Here is a 23,903-nt window from a genome sequence, read left to right on the forward strand (position 1 = left end):
TCACAGAACCCCCCCCAGCCCCACAGAGCAGCGAGGGCAACTCGGTCCAGCCCTGCAGCTTCCCGCGAAATCTATAGGCGGCGGCGCAAAGCGAGACTCAGTTTGGGGGAAAAATTTCGCGGGCCGGGCGCAATCAGAGCCAGAGCCGTAGCCGCAGCCTTAGCCGCCGCCGCCTCGCTGGGGGGATGGGGAAGGAGAGGGATCGGGAGGAGCAGGTGGCCATGGTGCGCGCTGTGCTCGGCGACGGCATGCCGGAGATGGACATCATCCGCGCGCTCCATATGGCCGCCGACGACCCCACCAAGGCCATCAACATCCTCCTCGACTTCGACCACAAGCCGCCCCCGCCTCCTCTCCCGCCGACGCCGTCGCCGTCGCCGTCGCCTCCGCCGGGGAAGCCCGCCAAAACCCTCGCCGAGTCAACCCCACCAAGCAAAGCCCCTGCCCGGCCCAAGCCCACGGCAGAGAAACCTAAGGCAGCGCCTGTGCCGGCGACAACCAATGGCGCTGGCGCCGCCACCGGCGAGAACTGGTGGCTGGTTGGGAGCGCCGAGATGGCAGGGCTGTCCACCTGCAAGGGCAGGAGGATTGCCCCCGGGGATGCGGTCACCTTCTCCTTCCCCAACGCCGCGGCGGCCGCCTCCGCCGCGGGGAAGAGCCGTTCCGGCCGCCCCTCCCTCGCTTCCTGCTCCTCCGAGATCATGCGCTTCTCCACCCCGAACCACGGGGAGGTACATTCATCACTGCTGCCCACCTTAATTCTTGACACTGCATCGCACCACCGTCGGGTGTAAATGATTTGTTGCTGTTTAGGTTGGTCGCATCCCCAACGAGTGGGCGCGGTGCCTGCTTCCCCTACTCAAGGAGAACAAGATAAAAGTCCAGGGCTCCTGCAAATCAGCTCCCGAGGCGCTTAGCATTATGGACACTGTCCTCTTGTCAGTGAGGTATATGAATTGCAGCTAGCGTTAACTCCATCCCATTTATATGCAGTTGAGGGTTTCTATTGTTTGACGACCTACACCATCTTGAGTTTGGTTTGTACTTTGCAGTGTATATATCAACAGCTCAATGTTTCGTGATCAAAAGCAATCGTTGCCCAAGGCAGCTCGGGTTGCTCCAGAGGACTCCACATTTTACCCCCTACCTGCACTTTTCAAATTGATTGGGCTTGCTCCTTTTAAAAAGGTGAGCTGTTTGCTCTTGTTCGTTTTATCATTATTGCAAATGCACTACAAAAGTCATCAATTCAAAGCTCTTGGTACAGGTGAAACCATCATGGATAAATATGCACCTGAAAAATTTGTACTTAGGAGCTCTTTGGTATCCTGAAATTGTCCTTGATAAATACTTTTGAAACATGTTCATTGATACACACTGAAAGCAAAGAACTAAAAAGTATGAAAACCATTTAAATCTTTACCCAACATTGTATGCACATGATTTTGGAATGTGAAGGATGGTATAGAGACAGTAAAAGAAATGAGTCCATGACAATTATGAGTATTGCTCTTTCACCAGAATCAGCATGTTAGTACCATCTGATTTATTTGATTCTACAAAAATTCAAATCAGGCTGCATTTACTCCAGAAGATCTTTATTCCAGGAAGCGACCAATTGAAACAAAGGTAATAGTTTAGTACTTCATACATTACAATGCAATCAACATAATAAATATTGGCCATTCATCTGCCTGAACAGAGCAGTATTGGAGCACCTGCCACAAAGTTGAGATCCGAGAATTTGAGATTATCTTCTACTGGAAATGAAGATGATCATGGTGAAGAAACTGTTTCAGATTCAGATTTGGATGGTATAATTGGGATCTCAGACAGCTCTGCACTGGAGGTAATTGAATAACACATTGTTCTTCAGAGTGTCAGCAACCATTTGATCTTGTCTTGACTTTAGTAGCACTCTGAATTTGTATTTGTAGGAAAAGGATCCCCCTGATTCTCTGCTGTGTGATCTACGCCCTTATCAAAAGCAGGCCCTTCATTGGATGCTGCAGCTTGAGAAAGGCAGTTCTTCCCAGGATGCAGCTACAACCCTTCACCCTTGTTGGGAAGCATACAGACTTGAGGACAAGTATGTATGTGTTGTATGAGCCGTTTCTTATGATCATGGTAGCAATAGTTGAACATTAACATTTCACATTTTACTGCATTTATTTTAGGAGGGAGCTAGTTTTGTACTTGAATGTATTTTCAGGTGATGCTACAACTGAATTTCCTAGCACATTACAACTTTCCAGAGGAGGGGTAAGGATATTCTTAACATTTCACACATTTGTCTTTACCATTCTATTGATAGTTATAGTTTCTGGTTGAAATTGACGATCCATTTTATTAACTGACTGGGTAAATTTTAAGATTCTGGCAGATGCAATGGGACTGGGGAAGACTATTATGACAATAGCTGTTCTTCTTTCCGATTCTAACAAAGGATGCATCACAACTCAGAATACTGCACGGATCTCTGTAGAAGCCAGTGGGTTGGGTGAATCGCAAGATGCTGTGAAGAAGCTTGCTAACCCTTTTTCTTTTAGCAAGCATAAGACACCTAAGGGCCCACTTATTGGAGGTGGCAATCTAATTATCTGCCCGATGACACTTATTAGTCAGTGGAAGGTATAGTCCAATAGTGGCATCATCACACCATTGTCTATGCTATGCTATATGTATGTTCATTTTGCTGCCTGCAGAGAAGTAAAAGATAAGAGATCATAATTTGACTTGCTTTACCAATTTTATTTATAAATGTACTCCAACTAATTTTGAATGCTAGAACTGATACTGTGAATAATAGGCAGAGATAGAAGCTCATACTAAGCCAGGCGCTGTGAATGTATACGTTTATTATGGACAAAACAGGCCAAAGGAAGCAAGCTTTATTGGTCAGAGTGATATTGTCCTGACTACATACGGTGTTGTGTCATCAGAATTTTCAATCGATGTAAGCTCTGAGATCTCATAGCATGTACCTAATTTCAATTTACTCTTAATATGCTCAAGCTTCTGTAAATATTTTCATTTGTTGTAAGATAACCTAGATAGCACCAGCCCATGAGATCTGACTGGTCATTTGCTTACTTCTACCTCTATAGCCCCTGGATTTGGCATCTTTGACATTTTACTTGTATCCTCTTTTTAAAAAGAAATAATTCAAAGTAATACAGATACTGCATTACCTTTTTGTTTGTTTTTTGTCCTCGCCATGAGTATACATTTCATTATACTTATGCAATCTCGTTTAATATAAGTGGCTTGCTTAAATTTGGCTCATGTATGAGGGGAAGTATAAAGAAGATAAGCACATTGACTAAGGTGGGCACGTAATGATGGGGGACTTCGCTGGGGCTAAGCTATTAATCTTTAGTTGATTTTGCAATCTGATTCATGACTTAACTTTTGATATATGCTTGGGTAGGGTTCAACGGAAAATGGGGCTTTGTACTCGATACATTGGTTCAGAATTGTGCTTGATGAAGCACACATGATAAAATCTTCTAAAAGTTTGATATCCCTAGCTGCGGCTGCTCTGACTGCTGATCGGCGCTGGTGTCTCACTGGTACACCAATTCAGGTGAGGATATGTAGGGTCTTTGTTAGAATTCAGTGAACAGATCATGTTTAACCCTAATGCTGGATGATGGAGCAGGCAAATTATACTTCTTGTTTCCATGCATGTATTTGCATATTATGTGCTTATGCATTAAAATTTTATGAATTTCACTTTACTGGCAGAACAATCTGGAGGATTTATACAGCCTTTTCCGGTTTCTGAGAGTTGAACCATGGAGGAACTGGGCTTTGTAAGTGACATTCATTCGTTTTCATTGACTGGTCTTGTTAAACGTGGCAACTATAAATTAATTGGGCCGTTGAAAATTCATTATGGGTTGTTTTGACATTATTTACCATTCTCTATTTATTGTACACATAACGGCAGCTTTTTTAGGTTGTGTAGATGATTTACTTGTTTCATAGTAGTGGCAGAGAACTAAGAAAATTATATTAAGGGAGCCAAACTGGAAGAGATAAATCTTAAATAGGAACCAGTTAGAAATTTTCTCACTACATTACACGGTAGATTCCTCCAGCGCTGTTTTGTAGTGTCTGCATCCAAGTTTTCTGTTCTACGAGACTTGAGAAACTTATCTGTTAGCTGTAAGATGATATTACTGCAAGATGTAAGATGATATTACTGCAAGATGCAAACCACATTCTTGTTTTTCTTGAAAACGGGAACTGCGAACCTGGTTATACAATCGACTATTGTTCCGCGAATCTTGATATTCTATTTTGTTCACATCAAGTATGTTAATTAGTCTTGCTGTTGGAGTCTGGCTATGTTCTTCTTACCTTATAACAGATTTTGATGGTTAACTGGTTTCTATAACTTTCGATTGTCTTCTGTTTAGGTGGAATAAACTTGTACAAAAACCATATGAAGAAGGTGATGAAAGAGGATTAAAGCTAGTGCAGTCCATTTTGAAGCCAATTATGTTGAGAAGGACTAAAAATAGCACAGACAAGGAGGGCAGGTACATTCAACTTTGGTTATGATGCATTTTATCTTTCTACCCTCCTTTGTGAGGTAGAGGACCTTTATTAAACTACTCAGAAGAAGAAATACAAGCAGGCTGTGTGCACTTGAAAAGCCTGCACTCTATTAAACCACTTTCACCTTTGCATATGAACTTTGGTGCACTTTCTCCTTTGCATATGAACAATCTTTTTGGCACGTGACTTGTATGCATGCTTTTGTGCAGACCAATCCTTAATTTACCCCCTGCAAATATTGAAGTAAAATATTGTGATTTATCAGAGGCTGAGAAGGATTTCTATGAAGCTCTGTTTCGGAGATCTAAGGTAATGCACTTCAACTGATTAGCGTGTTCATTCAGAGATAAATTAATTGCCTTGTGTTGTTTATAGGTAAAATTTGATCAATTTGTGGAGCAAGGAAAGGTTCTGCACAACTATGCTTCAATTCTGGAGTTACTTTTGCGCCTTCGTCAATGCTGTGACCATCCATTCCTTGTTATGAGGTTTGTTTACATGCAATGCTATGTTGAATAGTAGGTTGTTCTGGTACCTGAAATTTGGGTTCATATATTGTTACATGAAGGGCAATAGCTTTTAAAAATTGGACATGATATTTCAAGTTTTGTCATTGATAACCTTGTTGAGGGAGCTTTTTTGTTGCCAGTCGTGGGGATACACAGGAGTTTGCAGACCTAAACAAGCTTGCAAAGCGTTTCCTGCGTGGTGGTAATGGTCCTGTTAATGGGGATTCTTGCCTTCCCTCTAGAGCTTACATCGAAGAGGTTGTCCAAGAATTGCAAAAAGGTGAAGGGGAGTGTCCTATTTGCCTGGAAGCCTTTGAGGATGCTGTATTAACTCCCTGTGCTCACCGTTTGTGCCGAGAGTGTCTCTTATCTAGTTGGCAGAGTGCAACAGCAGGTCTTTGCCCTGTCTGTAGGTATTCAATGTTTCACTCTTCTTCTGTCTCTGACACATTTTTCTTGCCTATGCATTTTTCCATGTTGTCATGTCCTTCACTTTAATCATACTATTGCAGGAAGTCGATGAGCAAGCAAGATCTTATAACTGCTCCAACTGATAGCCGCTTTCAAGTTGATGTTGATAAAAACTGGGTTGAATCTTCCAAGATATCTGCTCTACTGCAGGAGTTGGAAGTTCTTCGCAGTTCAGGTGCCAAGAGTATCGTGTTTAGCCAGTGGACTGCATTTTTAGATCTGTTGCAAATTCCTCTTTCTAGGTAAATGGTGTTCGGTTCTATGAATCAATATCAAGTTTGCATAGGCCAATATTTGGATGTTATGCTTTTTTCATGCCACCACCTGTAAGATCTTTTTTTCTGCCAAACTAACATTACCAACTAATCGTTGAGTTTTTGCATGGCAGGAATAACATCTCATTTGCTAGGCTGGATGGGACGTTGAATCTTCAGCAAAGAGAGAAAGTAATCAAGGAGTTCTCTGAGGACAGAGGCATTTTGGTATCCCTTCTGTTGCTCAAATCACTCCTTTCTAGACTAGTGTCATCCTAAATTAAAAGAGCTGATGTTAAAAATGTTAGGACGTCACTCCATTTGATCTATGCAGGTTCTGCTTATGTCTCTGAAGGCTGGTGGTGTTGGTATCAACCTTACTGCTGCATCTAATGCGTTTGTCATGGTATATTTCCATTAACCTTTTTGCAAAGTTTCGAAACAATATCATTTTTGAACTAGAAGGCACACTGAGTTCCTTAGTTTTGCTGTCTGTCAGCCTCCAATCTTCACTGTTAATATTAGACAATCATCACCAAATTAACCATATAAAGGGAAATAATTTCATTGTAATTATGTTTGGTTTATCAAAGCTGAACCTACACAACATATGTCAATATGCTGGGCTGGTAGCAGTGTCATGCATACATTGCATCGTGAGAGGCCTTGCTAAACCACACACCAGCCCATGCCATAAAATTTGTTTGAATGGAACATATATTAAGGTAGCCAATGTGTGCCCTTTATATGCCAAACTGCGATCAAAATCAACACCACACTCTAGCAAGCAAAGATAATCTTGCCACATGTTCATTAGTGCATGGGACCTGGCATGTAGAAAATGAATATTGCTACTTTTGTGATGATGATCTAAGAGACACCTGATGTGGTGAATTTTTTGATTGTGGTGACATGCAGCTAGGAACAAACATGCCTTAAATACGTTTGTTCTCTAAATCGCTTCTTGTTCTCAAGACTTGAGCAATCCTCAACACTCTCTGATGGGTTGATATATATCTGTTTCTCTGATTGAACATTGTAAATATATATGACTACAATAGGGAATGAGTTGTGTTAATCTAAGCATAAGGTGAAACTTTTGCAGCAGTCCGGTGGTGAAGTTGCATCCGTACTTGCACCCGCCCATAGTAATATAGCTTGTCTATACAATAATATAGTGTGCTGGAACATCTAGTATTTTTATGCTGAAGTGATACTGTGATTTTTGTCTGTGTTTACATGTTCTATGAGCGTCTTGTGAGTATTATTAATGATGTTTGCTTCAGGACCCTTGGTGGAATCCTGCTGTTGAGGAACAAGCTGTCATGCGCATCCATCGAATTGGTCAAACAAAGACTGTTTCTATCAAAAGATTCATTGTGAAGGTACTTTTTTTTTTCAAAATCTCATCATAGTCCAGGTTGGATATTATCATATGGTCTCCTATTATCATTATGTATTTATTTTGATGTGATGCAATCAACTCAGGGCACTGTCGAAGAACGAATGGAAGCCGTGCAGGCGCGTAAGCAGCGAATGATTTCAGGAGCCTTAACAGATCAAGAAGTCCGCACGGCACGTATAGAAGAACTGAAGATGCTTTTCTCTTGAGACAAACAAAAGGGCTGTTGAGATCTGATGGTGAGCATTATTTTTGTAAAAGCAGAAAGAGGAAGGCAAAGCGAGTGCAAGAATTCCGATTGCTGCTGCCATCTTCAATCTTCCGGCGTTTAGCTATTGTTGTACACATAATTTTGTATGTATCATGAACAAAACTTGAGAGTTGGCAGAAGAAAGATTGCATTTTTTTTTCTGGAATGGTGCACATATAATGAGCATGATTAATGGCTGTCGAGAGTCCAAGACGCTTCACTGAGTGGGACAGCAACCGAAAGAAACATGGAAGATGACGTGCTCCTACCAAGATAACCTTACAGAACTTAAATGATTCCCCCCACTTGGTTTCAAATGCCGACACCTACAGGCTACAGGTGCAAGAGGCTATTCTAATACCAATAGGATAAGGAGAAGGCCCCTACTTGAAACTGAGAAAGTTTTTTAAGAAAATAGAAGAAACACGGGTTCCTGACTAACATTTGCGTCCAAGCAACCACTGAAGATAGTGATATGCACGCCCATGAGCTGACCAAGCACAACTATACAATCTATGAATCTATGAATCTATGTAGGTAGATTACAGTTTACAGGTGCTGTCTGCCGATCCAAGACTACGCTACAACAGCGGCCAGAAGTGCATGAAGCCAAGACATGGTGGTAGCATGTTTGGCCTCTCCGCAGGGGTGGCCATGGTCTTGCTGGCTTCAGTTGATGGATAACTAAACGAGGAAGCCGCGGCTGCCGCCGCAGCCCTGGGGTAGAGGAAGAAGCTCCTGCTCCCCAGCTCCACGACTTTCTCGTCCGGGTCCAAGCCTGTTCGTTCTCAAAACAGGCATGAGCCATGTCAATGGATAGGATAGGACTAGCTTGAGGATTAACGAGGAGCGCAGCAGAGGCGTCGTAGACACGTACCTTGCAGGCTGAACTGGGAGTAGTGGAGCCCGAACGCCGACGGGTCGCCGGACGGCAGCAGCGGGCGGCGGCCGTCCCTGACGTAGAGCCCCACCGCGGCGGCGACCAGGTCGGCGACGCGCCACTCGGCGCGCGCCATCACGTGCAGCGGCCACATGCTCCGCTGCACGGCCACGGTCACCAGCACCTTGCTCGGCGCCACCGCCCTCCCGCCGGCCCCTGCCCACGGGACACGAGCCGCAGCAGCAGCGTCGCCGCCGCGGCCCGTGCCGGTTCGCCGGAAGCTCCGGTCCCTGACGCCGGCGAGCAGGTCCGGGTGCGTCCGGGGCCGCTGCCTCAGCAGATCGTCGCGCTGATGCTGTTGTTGCTCGGCCGCGCCGAGGCCGTGGAACGACGCCGACCGCTGCGCCAGCGCCGGCAGTATCCCCGGGTGCCGCTGCCTCGGCCCGGCCTTCTGATCCACCAGCGGCGCAAGAGGAGGCATCGTTCTTTCTTTCTTCCCAGACCGGAGCGGCGTGGGATCAGAATTCAGAAGCGATCGGCTTCAACAGAGCAGGCAGCGGGTGGCTGGATGATCTGTGGATGCTCGAAGAGAAGCTGCGCCTCAGGTCACTTGCTACTACCGAGCTCTGCAGCCTTGCAGGGACAGGAGGATGAAGGTGGACTGGGGCCGGAGCTTATACATATACACACAGACACGAGCAAGATCTGATCATTGGCGGTGGATCCTCGAGGTGATTGGTTTGGATTCTTTGGGAGGGGAAAACATTCGGCTCGTACGGTGCCAAGTGTGAGGCGTGCAGCCCCGGCGGCTCTGATTTAAGTAAGACGGCGAGAGGCTGCCATCGCACGCCGCTTGATCGATCCGTCCGACACGGCGAAAGTCCTGGCGCAGCACACTGCTAGTGCTTGCTCGTTCGACACATCGGAGCTAGTAGGTCGCTGTCACGTGGGCGGGCGATCGGAGCCCAACAATAATCTCATCATTTTTGTTCCCTTTGGCAATACTCACGTTCTATTGTGGAAAAGAAGCGGCAGAAAGATGGCACCTCGATCGTCGTGGCTGGTGTTCACTGGCTGATCGTAGAGAGAGGTTTGAAATTGGCGGGAACTCGTGGCCTTGTCTTATGCTAGGCCGGGGCTAATCGGCTTGTGGTAAAGAAAACGGGGGACCCGCTCCCTGTCCCATGGGCCATGACTTCCATCCCATTCTATTCGACCGCCACTGACGCGCTAGGCGCCGCTCGTCCGCTGCCCTCGTCTGCCGAGGCTTCTCCAGCAGCAGTGAACTGATGTGATTGGAAATTTGGGATTGGCGCTAGGCCATTGGGGCAGCAAAAAGGTCGGTTGGTTTTAGGCGTTTTGTCACGCAACACAGCCCGGGAGTCGGGAGATTGACGAGGTCGGGTGGGGTGGGGTAGGGTGGAGCGGAGGGAGAAGCTCGCGTCTGGGGGAGGCATCTGCTGCTGATGCTGTGAGTGGTGGCAACGATGCCTACCTGGAGCTGGCAGGACCGGGCTCAAGCTGGATCCACATGTTAGTATTTTTAAGAAAATCAAATGGAATAGAAAAAGCACTAAATATTTGCATTTTATAAAACTAAGATGTTTTTCGGATATAAATACATACATATATATATAGACACACAAAAACTAGCGGAATGTTAGTATTTTTAAGGAAATCAAAGGAATAGAAAAAGCACTAAATATTTGCATTTTATAAAACTAAGTTGTTTTTCGGATATAAATATATAGACACACAAAAACTAGCGGAATATAACGATCTTGCACGCATATTCAAAACACAAGGGATGGAGGTTGGAATTAGGGAGGCCCATGCCGCCAACCCGCTACAGGCTAGGCCATTCCACCGCAAAACCCGCATCTACCACAACTCGCACCCACAAAACCTTAGCTGCTCCCGCATTGTGCATCTCCACATTTTCACATGTTATTGGCAAACTCTAGCATCCCTCCCCCTCCCCGAGCTGGCTCAACCGCCACTAATGTTGCTAAAATCACCGCTAATGTTGCTAAAATCGTCATCGCTGAAGACATCGTCGCCTCCCGTTCTTATACCTGCTCCGCATGTGTCACCTTCGTCGCCACCACCTTCTACTCCATATATGAATGCTTTGTTGCCATCGTCGGTACCCACACCCGTGCCTAGCATGAACAAGACATTGTCACCATCATTGCCATCGTCTGCTGCTGGTCCTCCTCCACAGTTGGGATCTAGGCTCAAGGTTGCGAGCTCGTCTTCAGATGCCGCCGCCACTGCCATAGCACATCTGGAGGAGGAAGCAAAATAAGGCACATTTTTAGTTATTTGGTGTTTCAATTTGTTTTTTTGGTGGTTACCGGCTGTGATCCATGTGTCGTACATACATCTATGGGTGCACCAAAAGGTTTGGACAGTCCTAAATATGGGGCTGGATACCGAAACGCATCTGACATGGAGACCATAGCGCAGGACGGCGTAGTCTATATGGAAAGATAGGAACTAGTCGAGGATTAGGAAAGTACTCATTGTAATAAGAGTAAAACTCCTCTAGTCGTATCCGAATAGTACTCTTGTAACCAACCGACCTGTAACCCTGCCCCCGGCAATATAAGGTGAGGCAGGGACCCCCTCCAATTCAATTCAATCCAACCAACACATAGGACGTAGGGTATTACGCAATCTAGCGATCCAAATGTGGCGGAACCGTCCAACTTAAACTGGTTTAAATGCGCCAAATTGCTGCCGACGCAGCAATTATCCGAAACGCACTTAAAACAGTATAAGTCCGGTCGTCCGTCGAGTGTCCCTAGGACTCCTCGAAAGATCCACGTCGCGTCTCATAGCCATATATCAGGATTGTATCCGCGATGGGATAGCATCAACAAATATTACATTTTTACATACATACAAGAGGTACGAGTTATTACAAGACTTAGTTTGAAGCAAACTTAATAGTGCAGTGTTAGACAGAGTTCTAGGACTGAAAACATAAACGGTTCAGGTGGAGATGAGCATTATAAAACTTCTTTTAAGGGTATTGTGAAACTCATAACAATACCCTAGGGTTTTGGGGCTTCCTCCTCGATGGACTCCTGCGGTGCTTCTGAAAAGATAGCCACAAGGGATAACCCTGAGTACGAGGTACTCAGCAAGTCTTACTCGACTAACCAATATAATAGTTTTTCTTGGAGGTACATGATAGCTTTTGGTGTACTTGGCTGTTACATTTTTGCCGAAAAGCTTACTACAAGTGACGCCTTAGTTTTATCTTTTATTTGAGTTAAGATGTTACCTAACCATTCTAGATGTTGAGAAAAGATTACTGCGAACAACAAGGTATTTAAGTCATACACCAATCATTATCAGAAAGATATGTTACTCATGAATTTATGCTACAATGCTCAACAGTGATCAAGTGCATTCATAACCGAGAATTGCGGTGATCCGGATCATATTACATCCTGCAGGAGAGTACCCTGATCACCAGTTATATATACGACTGTCCAGGTCGTACGTAACGACTTTTCGATTAGCAAAACCAATGATTGGGAATAAGACTACCCGGACCCAGGGACGCACCCCCACATGGGACCCCACGTCTGGCCCGATCACCATGTGAGTTTTAGGCTACGCCCTGCCAATCTCCAGCACGTCAAGCGCGGGTACGAAGTATTCCCGATCAGAGAGTTTACTAACCTACTGGGCTTTACTGGTCCCATACCCAGTAAGTGATCAGATGATTATCACTTGATCAAAGGTTAAGACAACGAATCGGGCCTTAACCAAATTAATCTAGCAGACAGAACTACATCTCTAGCTTCTGTCCGCTTCTCAATTTCCAAGTCATCTTTCCAAAAATAACATGTATGACTCAAAATTTTCCTTAAGGTTGGTAAACCAAGCATTTAAGCAACTAAGCATTTCTAGACTTGGGTTATCTACTAAAGGTTTGAACAAGTGGCAAAGATGTCCTTAAAACAAGGTATGATCATGCACAAGAATAGGTTTCAAGCAACTCCTAGACCTAATGCATACATATAGCAACTAGCTAAATACAGGACACATGAAATATTGACTTCAAAATAATAGGTGTAATGCACCGGGGCTTGCCTTGTTCGCTTAAAAAGTTAGCACTGTCCGAAGGGTTGGCCTCGCAGGGGACCAATTCGAAGATTTCCTCAAACTCCGAAGATCCTTCTGAATATTCCGAGTAATCTCCTTCTGGCGCTTCGGGGTCTATAGCACAACATATGCAGGGGTTAGGAATGCAATTTTTGAATAAAAGACTATACAACTTTCCTTCATGATAAAGTTGCAAGCCAACACACAAAAACCCGAAAAGATTAGCCCACAATTTTTATTTCCTTAATTAACCTTACTTAAGGCCTTTCTTTTATTTTTAGAAAATGTTACAATTAATTTCTAACTTGAAAACTTAATTTCCTATGAGTTAAGAATAATTTGTGATTATGAAAATGTTATCCCATATTTTATGCATTTTATAAAGATTAAGTATTTATTTAATTACCTTAAAAGAAAGGCATTAAATAAATACCCAAATTTTTATTATTTTTCTAGGGTATAAACATTTTAATGCATAAAGGAAAATAAAACAAGCCTAACAAAATTGGTTTCACTAAATTTGGACACTCCTAGAAATTTTTGTGATTTAAATGGTGAGATTCGGATTTAAACTAATTATTCTATAAAGGAAATCTAAATTTTTCCCGAAAAACTCCCCCGGCAACTTTTCTCACGCGGCTCGACTCTACCCCCTCTCTTTGACGCTGGGCCCGCGGCGCGGACCCACCCCTTCTCCTATTTCTTTCACCCGCCGACCTACTCCTCCCCGGCCGGGCCTTACTGGGCCGATTCTTCCTTTTCTTTCTTCTTTTTCCGGACCGGCACCGGCCCATGGCCTGCTTCTCTTTTTCCCTTCCCTCGCGAGTGCGGCCTGCCTTACTCCTGGGCCTCCGACCTATCGGCCTGCTGGGCTTCATGGGCTTCCGGACTCCGGCCTACTCAACGCCCGCGCCCGGCCTCTTCCTTTCCTCCTCCTCCCTTCTGACGCGCGGGCCCAAGGCTCCAGCGCCTTCTTCTTCCTCTCGCCAAATCCCGCGCGCGACAGGGGGCAGCGGGCTCGCCGGACGGCGCCCTACCGGCGACGGGGCTAGGCCGGAAAAGCTTCTCTGTGCCCTTACGCACCCGTGCGCGGCGACAGCTCCTCGGGAGATGGCCGGAGCTACTCCCTCCACGGCGGCGGGCGGCGGCACCTATGGCCGGTTGCGGCTACGCGCAACGACGGTGCAACCTACCCCAACGACTACTACTACACCATCCTAGCGTCCCAAGGACCTGCCTATGGCTACCCAAGAAGGAAGAGAACAAACGCAAGGGGGTGCTCACCGTGAGCGGGAGGCGCGGCGACGGCGGACAGAAACTGCGGCGGGTTCTAGCACGCCGGCGGGAAAGCTGGGCAAAAAGTGGCTAGGGGTGTTGGTGGGGTATGTGTGGAGATGTGGACGGAGGGAATCGACGAGAGCGGCGGGGATGTGGGGGAATTTTACCCGGCGGCGGCGGCTTGGACAGAGAAGCGGCGGCGGTGAAAAGAGCGGCGGTAAAACGGGCGGCGCAGGAGCGGTAGTTATTCAAGCTTTCACCGCGCGCATGGTTGCCACCGTGGTCTACTCGTAGGCTTGCGTGGTGAGGAGGTGGCGTAGCTGCTGCGCTGGTGAGCGACCGACGACGGCGGCGGCGACACGTTGAGTGCGACTCTGTCATTCTCCCCCCCCTTTTCTTCAGACGCCTGAAATTTCAGAGCTCCACCACGGCCGATTTCAAATCCGACGGTCCCCAAGTCTCTTAAACAAAGTTGTAGATAAACTTGAATCCTTCAACTTTTATTTTGGCTCTACCCCGAGATAAACATCCGAGCACAGTGAAATTTGAATTTTTCTTCCTGCTTCAACTGAATTTCGCTGAACTCAAAGTTCAGTTCGTTAGTTATCTGACAGTGCCATTTACCTCACTTTGTGAATGAGTTCAGTGATCCAAATCCTTTCCTTGTAGTCCAATTTCTTCCCAATTGTGTTCTACCATCTTCAAGGATTCCATTTTGCTCAAAAACACCTACACCTTTTGATCTACGTTCTTCTAAAATCAACTCCAAAGTCGGCCATGTACTGCTGTTTTCAGACTTAGCCATTTTCAGCAAGGCTGCCTACTGTGACAAAGTGCCGACTTTAGGCCTCCATTTGAAATGGTTCCCTATACTATTCCTGATCAACAACACCCAAATCTAGTAGTCCAAAGTCCACACTTTAATATGGTGTAGTTGTTTTGATCCACTTATTTGAAAAATTCATCAGAAATTAATTTCCAAAATGGACTCTGAGGCTGTTTTTCTGAATGCCCTATTGTCGAACGATGAACAGTAATTTTAAATTTCCATTTCCTTTCGTTGATTCTTTTGAGGTATTTTGGATCAAATCTTGTCCCAATCCTTGATCTTTAAGTTCTAATCACTCTTACACCTTCATTCCATATTTTTGCCGAATTTTTCTGAATTTCAAATTCAAAATTCAATTTTTGGTCAAATTTGACCCGAATTTGTTTTTTGGCCAATTTCTTCTTCTTTTCTTCATGAATTGCTTCCATTTCTTCAAAGTCACTTTGATGACTAAAAAAAATGGCAGGTATTACACCAAACCTATCTAAATCGTGTGTTTGCGTTTACCTTCGAGTTCCTGATCTCGACAAGCTCCACTAACCAAAATATTACCTCGAGCATCCCCCTCGGTATGTTGCCGGGTTTAAACACCAACACTATGGGATGTGTAGTGGATCTAAGGATCCCTACCTCTTTGTTCATAGTGAGGGTGCACTCGGCTGGTGCCATCCTTCTCATTATCTAGCATGCATAGGCAGGTTATGAACTTGCCTAAGGGGGTGTTTGGGAGCACTTCACTTCAAAAAAAAATATAGCTCCACTCCACCAACTCCACCTTCCTTCAGCTCCACTCCACCAAATCCACGAAAACATGGAGTCGTTGCACCTGTTTGGCAAATGAGAGGACTCCAGCTCTAGGAACATGATGTTTTTATGTGCATTGTCTATTATACCCTGTATTGTGGGACCCACGTGTCAGTGTACATTGGACAAGTTCTTCGATCGGATCCCACGAGGAGGGAGAGGGAGTGCCAGGTTTCTCCACCACTAGCGGCCGAAGGCCTCACCACAGGCCATAGTGGAACTCCACAGACGCCGCAGGCCGGTGTCTGTACGGGCAACAAGGCACGGCCCGTGTGCGGCGCCGCTCCGCCGGGCGGTGCGGCCTCAGCAGCCCGGCTCTGGAGTGGCGTGTTGCCAAACATCCCCTAAATTAGTGCACCACTGGCATCCTTCTCTATTTGCCTTAGTACACCACTAGCCATATTTATCTTGCTGTACGTGCTGTTATGAAATAGTAGATTGTACTAACCAAAATGCACACCTTGTTGTCGAGTGACGTTGTTTCCCATGATTTCATAAGCTATAAATTTATTTTTATTCTTCAAGATTAATAAGCACATTGTACTGAAAAGCATATTGAACAAAGTGAGCACCACAGACCATTGGATTGATTGTAGACACTTCAAGATTAGATAGAAAGAGGGCAACAAGACAACATCTTGTTGCATGTGAGCCTTGTAGTATTTGTAGTGCAGGGTGCTCATTGTAAAAAAAACACTAGTTTTGCAGCTCACTTTATAGTTTTTGAAAAGTTAACATGATGGCTCACATACATGGCAACATTAATTTGAGGCAATATATGATAATGGAATTCTAGTAGAAGCTCAATGCACTCATTGCAATCAACCATTCAAAGCAACCAGAGATATTGGTACAATTGCATGTGGTAGGCATTTGAAGACTTATGCCAAAAAAATAGATTAGATAAAAAAAATGAGTTCTATGTCTCTTTAAAAGATTGGAAGTTGATCAAGTAGCTAAACTAGTCAACTTGATAGTGATGCTTGGATTGCTTTTAGCCTACTCAATAATCCGAAGTTTAGGATATTTGCGGCTGCCTTAAAATCTGTGGTTCAGACCAATTTCTAGAATCGTCATATTGAAATCTGGGCTATTTGTGCCTGACTTATCGCTACATTAATGACGATCGGATAATTAATAAAAAGATCATAAAGCCTATTCTAGTAGAGTCACCTCAAGATGGACAATGTTCAATGCTATGTTGATAACTCTTTAAGGTTGAAATATAGAAAGCAGGTTATTTGCAATCACTTTAGACAATGCATGAGTAAATAATAATTTTGTGAAAAAATTGTGATGTCCATATGTTTAATCATAATGTTCAAAAGGATTTGAAGTTCATTAGTAGTGCCACCAAGAATGTTAGAGAAAGTGTAAAATATATTAAGAGCTCACAAAATCCAAGAAAAAATTTGTGACAATGATGGAACAAGTGGACATACCTATTGAGAAACACACTCCTATTGATTAATGTTGGGCATATGATGCCAAGTTTTTGACAATTATATGGATACTAAACCCAAAAGGCCGATTCATTACGAGAAGATTGAATACATCATCGCCATGTCAGTTGACCTGGTCTATCCTCTGTTTTACATATTAGTATGGATATGGACCTGTGTTAGTTTATAGGCAAATGTCTCGTGGAGGATATGGGCATGTGTATATTATAAATTTTGTTTTAAAACTTAAATGTATAATATAATTCTTGTATATTGATAGTATCAAATTTAATATTTTATTTGTCAATTTGGAAAGAGGGAATAAATGCAGAATGATCTGCAATAGAGACGTGAGCCTGCAATTGAGGACTAGAAGATTGCAAATAGACTATTTATCATGTTAAAACCACTCTATGATGTCACCAAATAGTCTCATACTCAATGTATAATTTGGTAGATAAAGAAAGAGTTGAGAAACAATCTTCAAATCCTATTTTGGAGTTAGAAAGAGCTAAGAAACAATTTTCAAATCCTAACTTGGTCAATTCAACAAGAGTACATGAGATAGAGACAAAACTGGAGAAGAATTGCAATCTTATTATCACGCCCTGTAGCCGCCGCCGGTGAGTATCGATGTGTGAGGAGATATAGGAACTCACCGTACTGGACCTTCCCAAGGAAGAAGGTGATGCCTTTGTTTCTGATTCAATTTTCTGATGCTTTCTCCCGGAGAGCCGTTGATGTTGTTGTATAGAGCTAACTCCCCTCCTGGGTTTGATCTGGGGCTCTAACTTGGGCCGATGAACTTTACATGTGATGGGTCAATATATGGTCCATGGCACTACTCGACGTGACATTACTACCCCTGAAAACTTTGCTTGTCCCTAAGAAAAGGTATGTCCCCGCTTCTTAAATTCAAGATATCTAAATGCACAATCCCTTGTTAAAAGTATAGCAGTGATGATGACAACATCTTGAGTAATGGACTGAGTGTCCCTTGACCTGTGCAGAACCATCCATTCCCCTTCCATCAAATGAGATAAATGATTTGTATAGTCAAAGGGATTTTCTAGTTGCATCCTCAACTGCCCTATAGAATTATGAATAAACTGAAGTAATGTTGGTATGGTACCCATCCTACAAGCCAGTCTCATAGCAAGATACCTCAAGATACCATGATCCCATTGCCTAATAGAAATGTTGGCCCTCTTATTCATCATGTGGAGCATGTAAGCACCAACAAATAATGTTGACTTGAAAGCTTGATTACTAATTTGCCTTCTAGGATCTATGCCTAAATTCCTTTTGTCTACCTCACCTTGTCTAATGCTAAAACCATTAAGCTTCCAAACCCCTGCTCCATAAACCTTTGAAGCTTCAGCAAATGGCAGCCATGTTGCCACTCATCATGAAATTTGCAGGTGCCAACCTCTTCTCCAGTAAATCAGGCATTCCCTCTATGACATATTGTTCTTTAGAGGCTAGTGAAATGTGATGGCGTACCCCATGCAACTCTTCACCTATTCTTTTGTTGTGCCTTCCATTCAACAATTGGTTTACATAAGCCATGCAATGCTTGAGCATTTCCTAAAACACAAGATCAGTGATGAGCTACCGACGTTTGTGAGCAGGATGTTAGCCTCCTCAACAACAAATACTACACATGTATATACATCGCTGGAGTCCTCGTCAAGTATTGCCTTGGGCACCTAACCTGTAGCATCTATGTCAACATCAACAAATTGGAATAAGTCGTTAGCATGGAAGGTCACAACATCAACCATGTGCTCAGCATTCACTATCATCTTCTCGCCATCCAAATACTCTCCATCTAAGGCTAGTTGTTGCAATAAGCCACTGTGCATGCTAAGATCAAACAATATCAACTCATCCCAAACAACAGTTCATCGAGTACCTCATATAATTATCCCATACCACAACTTTATGAGACATTTCCCTAAACATTTTTCCTGAATCAAATGACTCCAAGTTCCAAGTATGGTGATGAACAACCAACTTCAATGAGCAAATTGTTGGTTACCTGCACAACAACCAAATTGATTTCCTCACACCCTTCTAGCTTTGATGCAGCACGTGCAAGTGACAGCTCCTACAACCATGGGGCATCTTCGCCTTCTCTATCATTGCCATTGGACAACTCATTCACATGAGGCTTTCCATTTGGTGCATGGTCTGCACTCACTTATTGTGGCATTACAACAAACACTTGAGGGGCATTAGGTTCAACAACATCCTGCTGGAGCAAGTAACTGCCGTCACCACTCACCATGATCTCCTCACCATGAACAGATCCTAAAACAAGCCATGCAGGTCAAGGTCATGCCTCGATTGCTCATCCCACACTACAACTATAGGACGCACTTCATCAAACACCTTGAGTTCATCACATTCTGGTGCACTAAAACCACCCTGCTTGCACTTCTGGTCATCCATCTCTTGAACTAGTTGTCCCAGTAAGCCACGTGAACTGAAGCCATCCTACAACTCCTCATCCCAAATCACATCTGGAGGAGTCTTCTCATCGAACAACTCAAGAGTAGCAGCTACCAACACCATTTAAGCCTTGAATGCTACTTGCTTAGCCTATGTTGCATCATCATCCCAATGAGGCAAATCATCAAACATTTTGTGGGCAGTCACGTTAGGCATCTCTGCCTCAACAGATAGGTCATGAGATTCACAAACATGGTCAGCCACCTTGGATGCAAGGCCAATCCGCAACACTACTTTTTGCACCGTGTTAGTCGACCCCAAGTGGGTGTACTGTTGTAGCATGCCACTGGTATCCACCAGACCACCACCGCCGTGTGCCACCCAAATGCGTAATCATCACCCACATCGAGGATAGCTATTCCAGCGAGTTGGTGTTGTTGTTGTATAGAGCTAACTCCCCTCATGGGCTTGATCTTGGGCTCTAACTTGGACTGATGAACTTTACATGCAATGGGTCCAATATATGATCCATGGCACTGCTCAAGTGTGACACTTATATACTTAAAAGATTCGCATTTCTGTGATTCTTGATCCTTGGTTTAAAATATGTTTTCTTGAGTTTCGCTTGAAAATAGGGTTTTCAATTGAAACTTTTGTATATGTTTCTATAGTAGAGAACACATTTAGCGAGTGAAGCAGACACTGCTTATAGTAAGCTAGTGCAGGCAACCATCTCATGATCCCGTGCGGGCTACCACATCTGCATGCCCACAAACGTTGTTACGGCTGGTGTAGACATTTGGTGAGCTGCCCACAAACACCCCACTTGTATCTCTAAACAAAGTGAACATAACTCCATTCAAATAACACTAGTTGCAACCATGTAATTGGTTATCATGGTAGCACCGCTATGCCACCTTGCACATGAGCATACCCACCTCTATATCTATAAACAGACATAAAATAACAAGGTAAACTGATCCGTTGACAAATTAGAGGTAAAAATATGGACTCGCGTTCAAAAGTCTGGGTATGGTTTCTCTCATACCTTTCATTTTGCAATACTTCAATTATGTCATTTTTATTTACTTGTGTTATGTATATTATTTAATTTTTGCATTTACTTTCAAGTAATTTACTAAAAAAGGTTTACTCTAATTTATCTCTAGTGATCGTACTAGATCTAGGATAAAGTTATTATCGATAATTTTGTGTTATGCTTAAAGCATTTATACTTGTTTTCAATGTGTACAAGTACAACCTCTTAGAGCATCTCTAGCAGATCCCTTTTCGCCTTCCTCTTTCCAGCCATAAAGGGGATTTTGGGGAGAAAAAACTTCTCCAGCAGATCCCCTTTCTATTCCTCTTTCCCCTTTCTTTTTTCTCAATCCCCTTTAATTCTCTCCCTCTCCCCTTTACAAAGGGGAATCCACTCATCTCCCTTTCCTTCTCTTTATCTCCTGCCACATGATCTACAGGTTGCGTGATTTCCTAGCCGCTCGATTCACCATGCCGGCTGCCTCACCATCTGCACCACTGCCAGCCACCCGCGCCACCACCAGCCACCCTCTGCATTGTCAGCAGCCGTCCCTGAGCTTCTCGCACGTCGCCGGCCTAGCGACCCCGTCCTCCATGCTGCCCACGGTGGCTTCGAGCTCCACACCAGCCGAGCCGTCCCCAAGCTCCACACCGCTGGCAGCCATCCTTGAGCTCCGTGCGTGCTGCCAGCGTCTGCTGCTGCAGATGAGATTTCCTCCTCCACCCCAGGCCGCCCGCTGCTCACCTGCACGCCATCGTCCACCGGTTCCCCACTCTAGCACCGCTGCTACCGCCCGCCAATGATGCCGGCATGGGCCCCAGCTGGGCGCCCCTGCCGGTCCTGGCGAGCGCCCCTGCCACCGGCCTCCCTTTGCGCCACCTGCGGCTGCACCTCCACAAGCATAGAGAGAGAAGAGACAGGAAGAGGAAGAAGAAAGGGTTTTACCCATTGACAGGTGGGTCCCATGTGTCTGGAGAGAAGAAATAGGAAAGGGGATCGTTTGTAGCAGCTCTCCTTAAAATTGTAAAATTGTGAAAGGGATTCCCCGGGGAAAGGGAAAAATCAATCTACTAGAGATGCTCTTAAGTCTTAACTTCTTCATCCCAGAAAAGCATAGGTATTGCCAACTTCTAAGTGCTGAACAATCATGTCATGTGTGTAAATCCACACTAGGAGGAATACTCCGACGTGTACAAACCATTGAGCCCTGGACCATCCAGCATTTGCAACTAACTTGAGACTCAATCCTCTCTGTGTTTAGCTTTGGTGTCTTTTCTCTTATTTCATCCATAAGTTCTAATAAACTTGCACATACTTATCAAACACATTAATCCCGCATGACCATGCATGTTATTTATATAGACTCATGTACCCATGTTTGTTTACAACAGTAGTTGAGAGGTTGTAAGCTTGTTGCGGGGTTTGCCATGATATAATGTCTCATTGCAAGAAAAGGTTTTCATTGCAAATTGTGAGCAATCATTAACATGTGCAGATTTGTTGGGTTGAAGTCAAACTAAAATGATGGAAGCAAATCATGCCAATCATCAAGTCATTCAAGAAGAACCGGGTCCAGATCCTCCACTGACTTGTCGAACTAGGGTTCTTCCACCTAGGGGTGGGGCTACAGTGATGCCTGTGTATTCCCAGGAATACCCAATTTTTTTTAAAAAAATAAGTATACTTCAAGTTTATACACATGTACATATACTTGTGGACCTAAATCCTTGTTTCTTCAATTCAAACACTGCCCAACGATCGATTCCAGGCCTCTTGCGTCACCTCCTCCCACCAGACCGGCCCATCAGTTGTTCCACCTCCAAATGCCCTCTCTCCCATCAGCCCCGGCCCCCCGAACGGACCCCCTCTTGCTCCCCCTCCGTCACTCGCGTCGCTTCCCCCCAAACTGGCACCCCAATCCCAAACCCTAGGCGGCGTCCTGTGGTGACCGGGCGGTGGAACCGCGCCACCGCGGGAGGGGGGAGGCCGTTGCCGTGGCGGCCAGGGGGCTGCCGGTAGCGGCGTGCGCGGCCAACGCCCACTTGCCTGCCAGGTCGATTTGCCGGCCGGTGGCCGGTATCCGGTGACAAGCTAGCAGCCAGCCGAGCCAGTCCAACACATTCAGTGGCGCCAGGCATTCTGCATTCAAGCATTTAGCACAACTGCAGACAGGTGTGCACTCAATGCACTCATTTGACCTCTAGTCTCTATAGAAATAAAATTGAAGTTATTATGTTCTGTAGATTGAAGAGCTTTCAAAATGAAGAAGCACTCGATTGATTTGAAGACACTGTGGGATAGACATTCAAAGTCTAGAAAGGTAGGGTCAGGTTCTGCATCAATAGCACAGCCGGTTACAATTGAGAGTGAAGCTGTTCCAGGTGTTCCTTCTGTTAAGCCGGTTACAGATGCAAATGAGAGTCAAGTTCAGATTCAAATTACTCCAGTTGAGGTTGTGCCTGAGGTAGCAGCCAGTGATGTAGCAAGAGATGTGACAGAACCTAAAACAGAGGTAGCTAGCAATGATCCTAACATAGCAGCATCAGTGACACAACAGGAGCATGAGCATGAGCAACAACAACCTGATCCTTCCACTTGGTCTCCTATTGGAGATTGGTCTCTTATCAGAGATGGTGATGATGAAGAGACAGAGTATGACTCAAGTGATGAAGCTATTCATGACATTGATTTACTTTCTTATGATCCCAGAAGGAGGATTCCAATCAAAAGATATGATGTCAATGAACGAAATTCTGTGATAAGGGGATACATTGCATTAGGGACATGTCAACCACGGCAAGGTCCGTGGGCAAGGCTATGATGGAGCTGGTAACATGAAGGGTCATGCTAATGGACTAAAGAAACTGATTATGGATGAGTGTCCTTCTTCCTATTATGTTCATTGCTTTGCACATCAACTCCAATTAACACATGTGGTTGTTGCAAAGGAAAACTCAGATTGTATTTGGTTTTTTGAGCAACTTAGATTTTTGCTGAATCTTCTTGGGAATTCTTGTAAGAAGACACAAATGCTTAGAGTTGCACAAGCTCAAAGAATTGTAGAACTAGATTTGGGTGATATTGAAACTGGACAGGGTTTGAATCAAGAAATGGGTTTGGGTAGGACGGTAGATACTCATTGGGGATCTCACTATAAAACTGTTATGCATATCTTATCTTTGTATCCTTCAATTCGAAAAGTTCTTATAATGGTTGGCAATGATCGCTCTCATGGTGCAGAATGTGCAAATGCACAAACAATGTTGACAATATTCCAATTATTGAGTTTGTTTCATGGCACACTTGATGCAAACAGTACTTGGGTTCACAGCTGACTTGAATCATGCTTTGCAGAAGAGGGATCAAGATATTGTTAATGCAGCAGAACTCATTTTATTGACAAAGTTTCAATTGCAGCAATTGCGTGAGGATCCTGGATGGGATGATTTTCTTCAAGAAGTGCAATCATTTTGTGTCAAGCATAAGATCAAACTCCCTAATATGGACTCTTTCTACTATGAGCCAGTTGGAAGAGATAGGAGGTTCTTTATCAAAATCAAGAATATGCATCGCTTCCATGTTGACATGTTTCTAAGTATCTGT

At 44.5% G+C, this 23,903-nt stretch overlaps 2 protein-coding genes across 4 annotated transcripts; one reads left to right on the forward strand and one right to left on the reverse strand.

Annotated features, from left to right (window-relative positions):
• The first annotated feature begins 42 nt into the window (after window positions 1-42).
• On the forward strand, window positions 43-7,613 carry LOC101771260 (DNA repair protein RAD5A). 3 transcript variants are annotated; one of them, XM_004952563.3, is made up of 20 exons: window positions 47-731; window positions 814-947; window positions 1,053-1,188; window positions 1,576-1,629; window positions 1,703-1,849; window positions 1,938-2,089; window positions 2,178-2,262; window positions 2,374-2,631; window positions 2,810-2,956; window positions 3,431-3,586; window positions 3,748-3,815; window positions 4,425-4,547; window positions 4,776-4,875; window positions 4,942-5,054; window positions 5,216-5,488; window positions 5,588-5,788; window positions 5,935-6,028; window positions 6,135-6,206; window positions 7,087-7,185; window positions 7,289-7,613. In XM_004952563.3, the coding sequence occupies exons 1-20, from the start codon at window positions 186-188 to the stop codon at window positions 7,409-7,411; spliced, it is 3,081 nt and encodes a 1,026-aa protein (XP_004952620.1). In that variant the 5' UTR covers window positions 47-185; the 3' UTR covers window positions 7,412-7,613. The 3 variants fall into 3 exon arrangements, with proteins under 3 accessions (XP_022685549.1, XP_022685544.1, XP_004952620.1); XM_022829814.1 differs by lacking the exons at window positions 5,935-6,028; window positions 6,135-6,206; window positions 7,087-7,185; window positions 7,289-7,613 and having other exon boundaries at window positions 43-731; window positions 5,216-5,484; window positions 5,588-5,729; XM_022829809.1 differs by lacking the exons at window positions 5,935-6,028; window positions 6,135-6,206; window positions 7,087-7,185; window positions 7,289-7,613 and having other exon boundaries at window positions 45-731; window positions 5,588-5,792.
• A 330-nt stretch (window positions 7,614-7,943) lies between these two features.
• On the reverse strand, window positions 7,944-9,149 carry LOC101770874 (uncharacterized protein At4g22758). Its single transcript, XM_012843291.2, has 2 exons — window positions 8,330-9,149; window positions 7,944-8,230 (listed from the first exon to the last, which is right to left on the reverse strand). The coding sequence occupies exons 1-2, from the start codon at window positions 8,811-8,813 to the stop codon at window positions 8,034-8,036; spliced, it is 681 nt and encodes a 226-aa protein (XP_012698745.1). The 5' UTR covers window positions 8,814-9,149; the 3' UTR covers window positions 7,944-8,033.
• Between the last annotated feature and the right edge of the window lie 14,754 nt (window positions 9,150-23,903).

Source organism: Setaria italica, chromosome I (genome assembly GCF_000263155.2).
Source record: "Setaria italica strain Yugu1 chromosome I, Setaria_italica_v2.0, whole genome shotgun sequence".
Lineage (NCBI taxonomy): Eukaryota > Viridiplantae > Streptophyta > Magnoliopsida > Poales > Poaceae > Setaria > Setaria italica.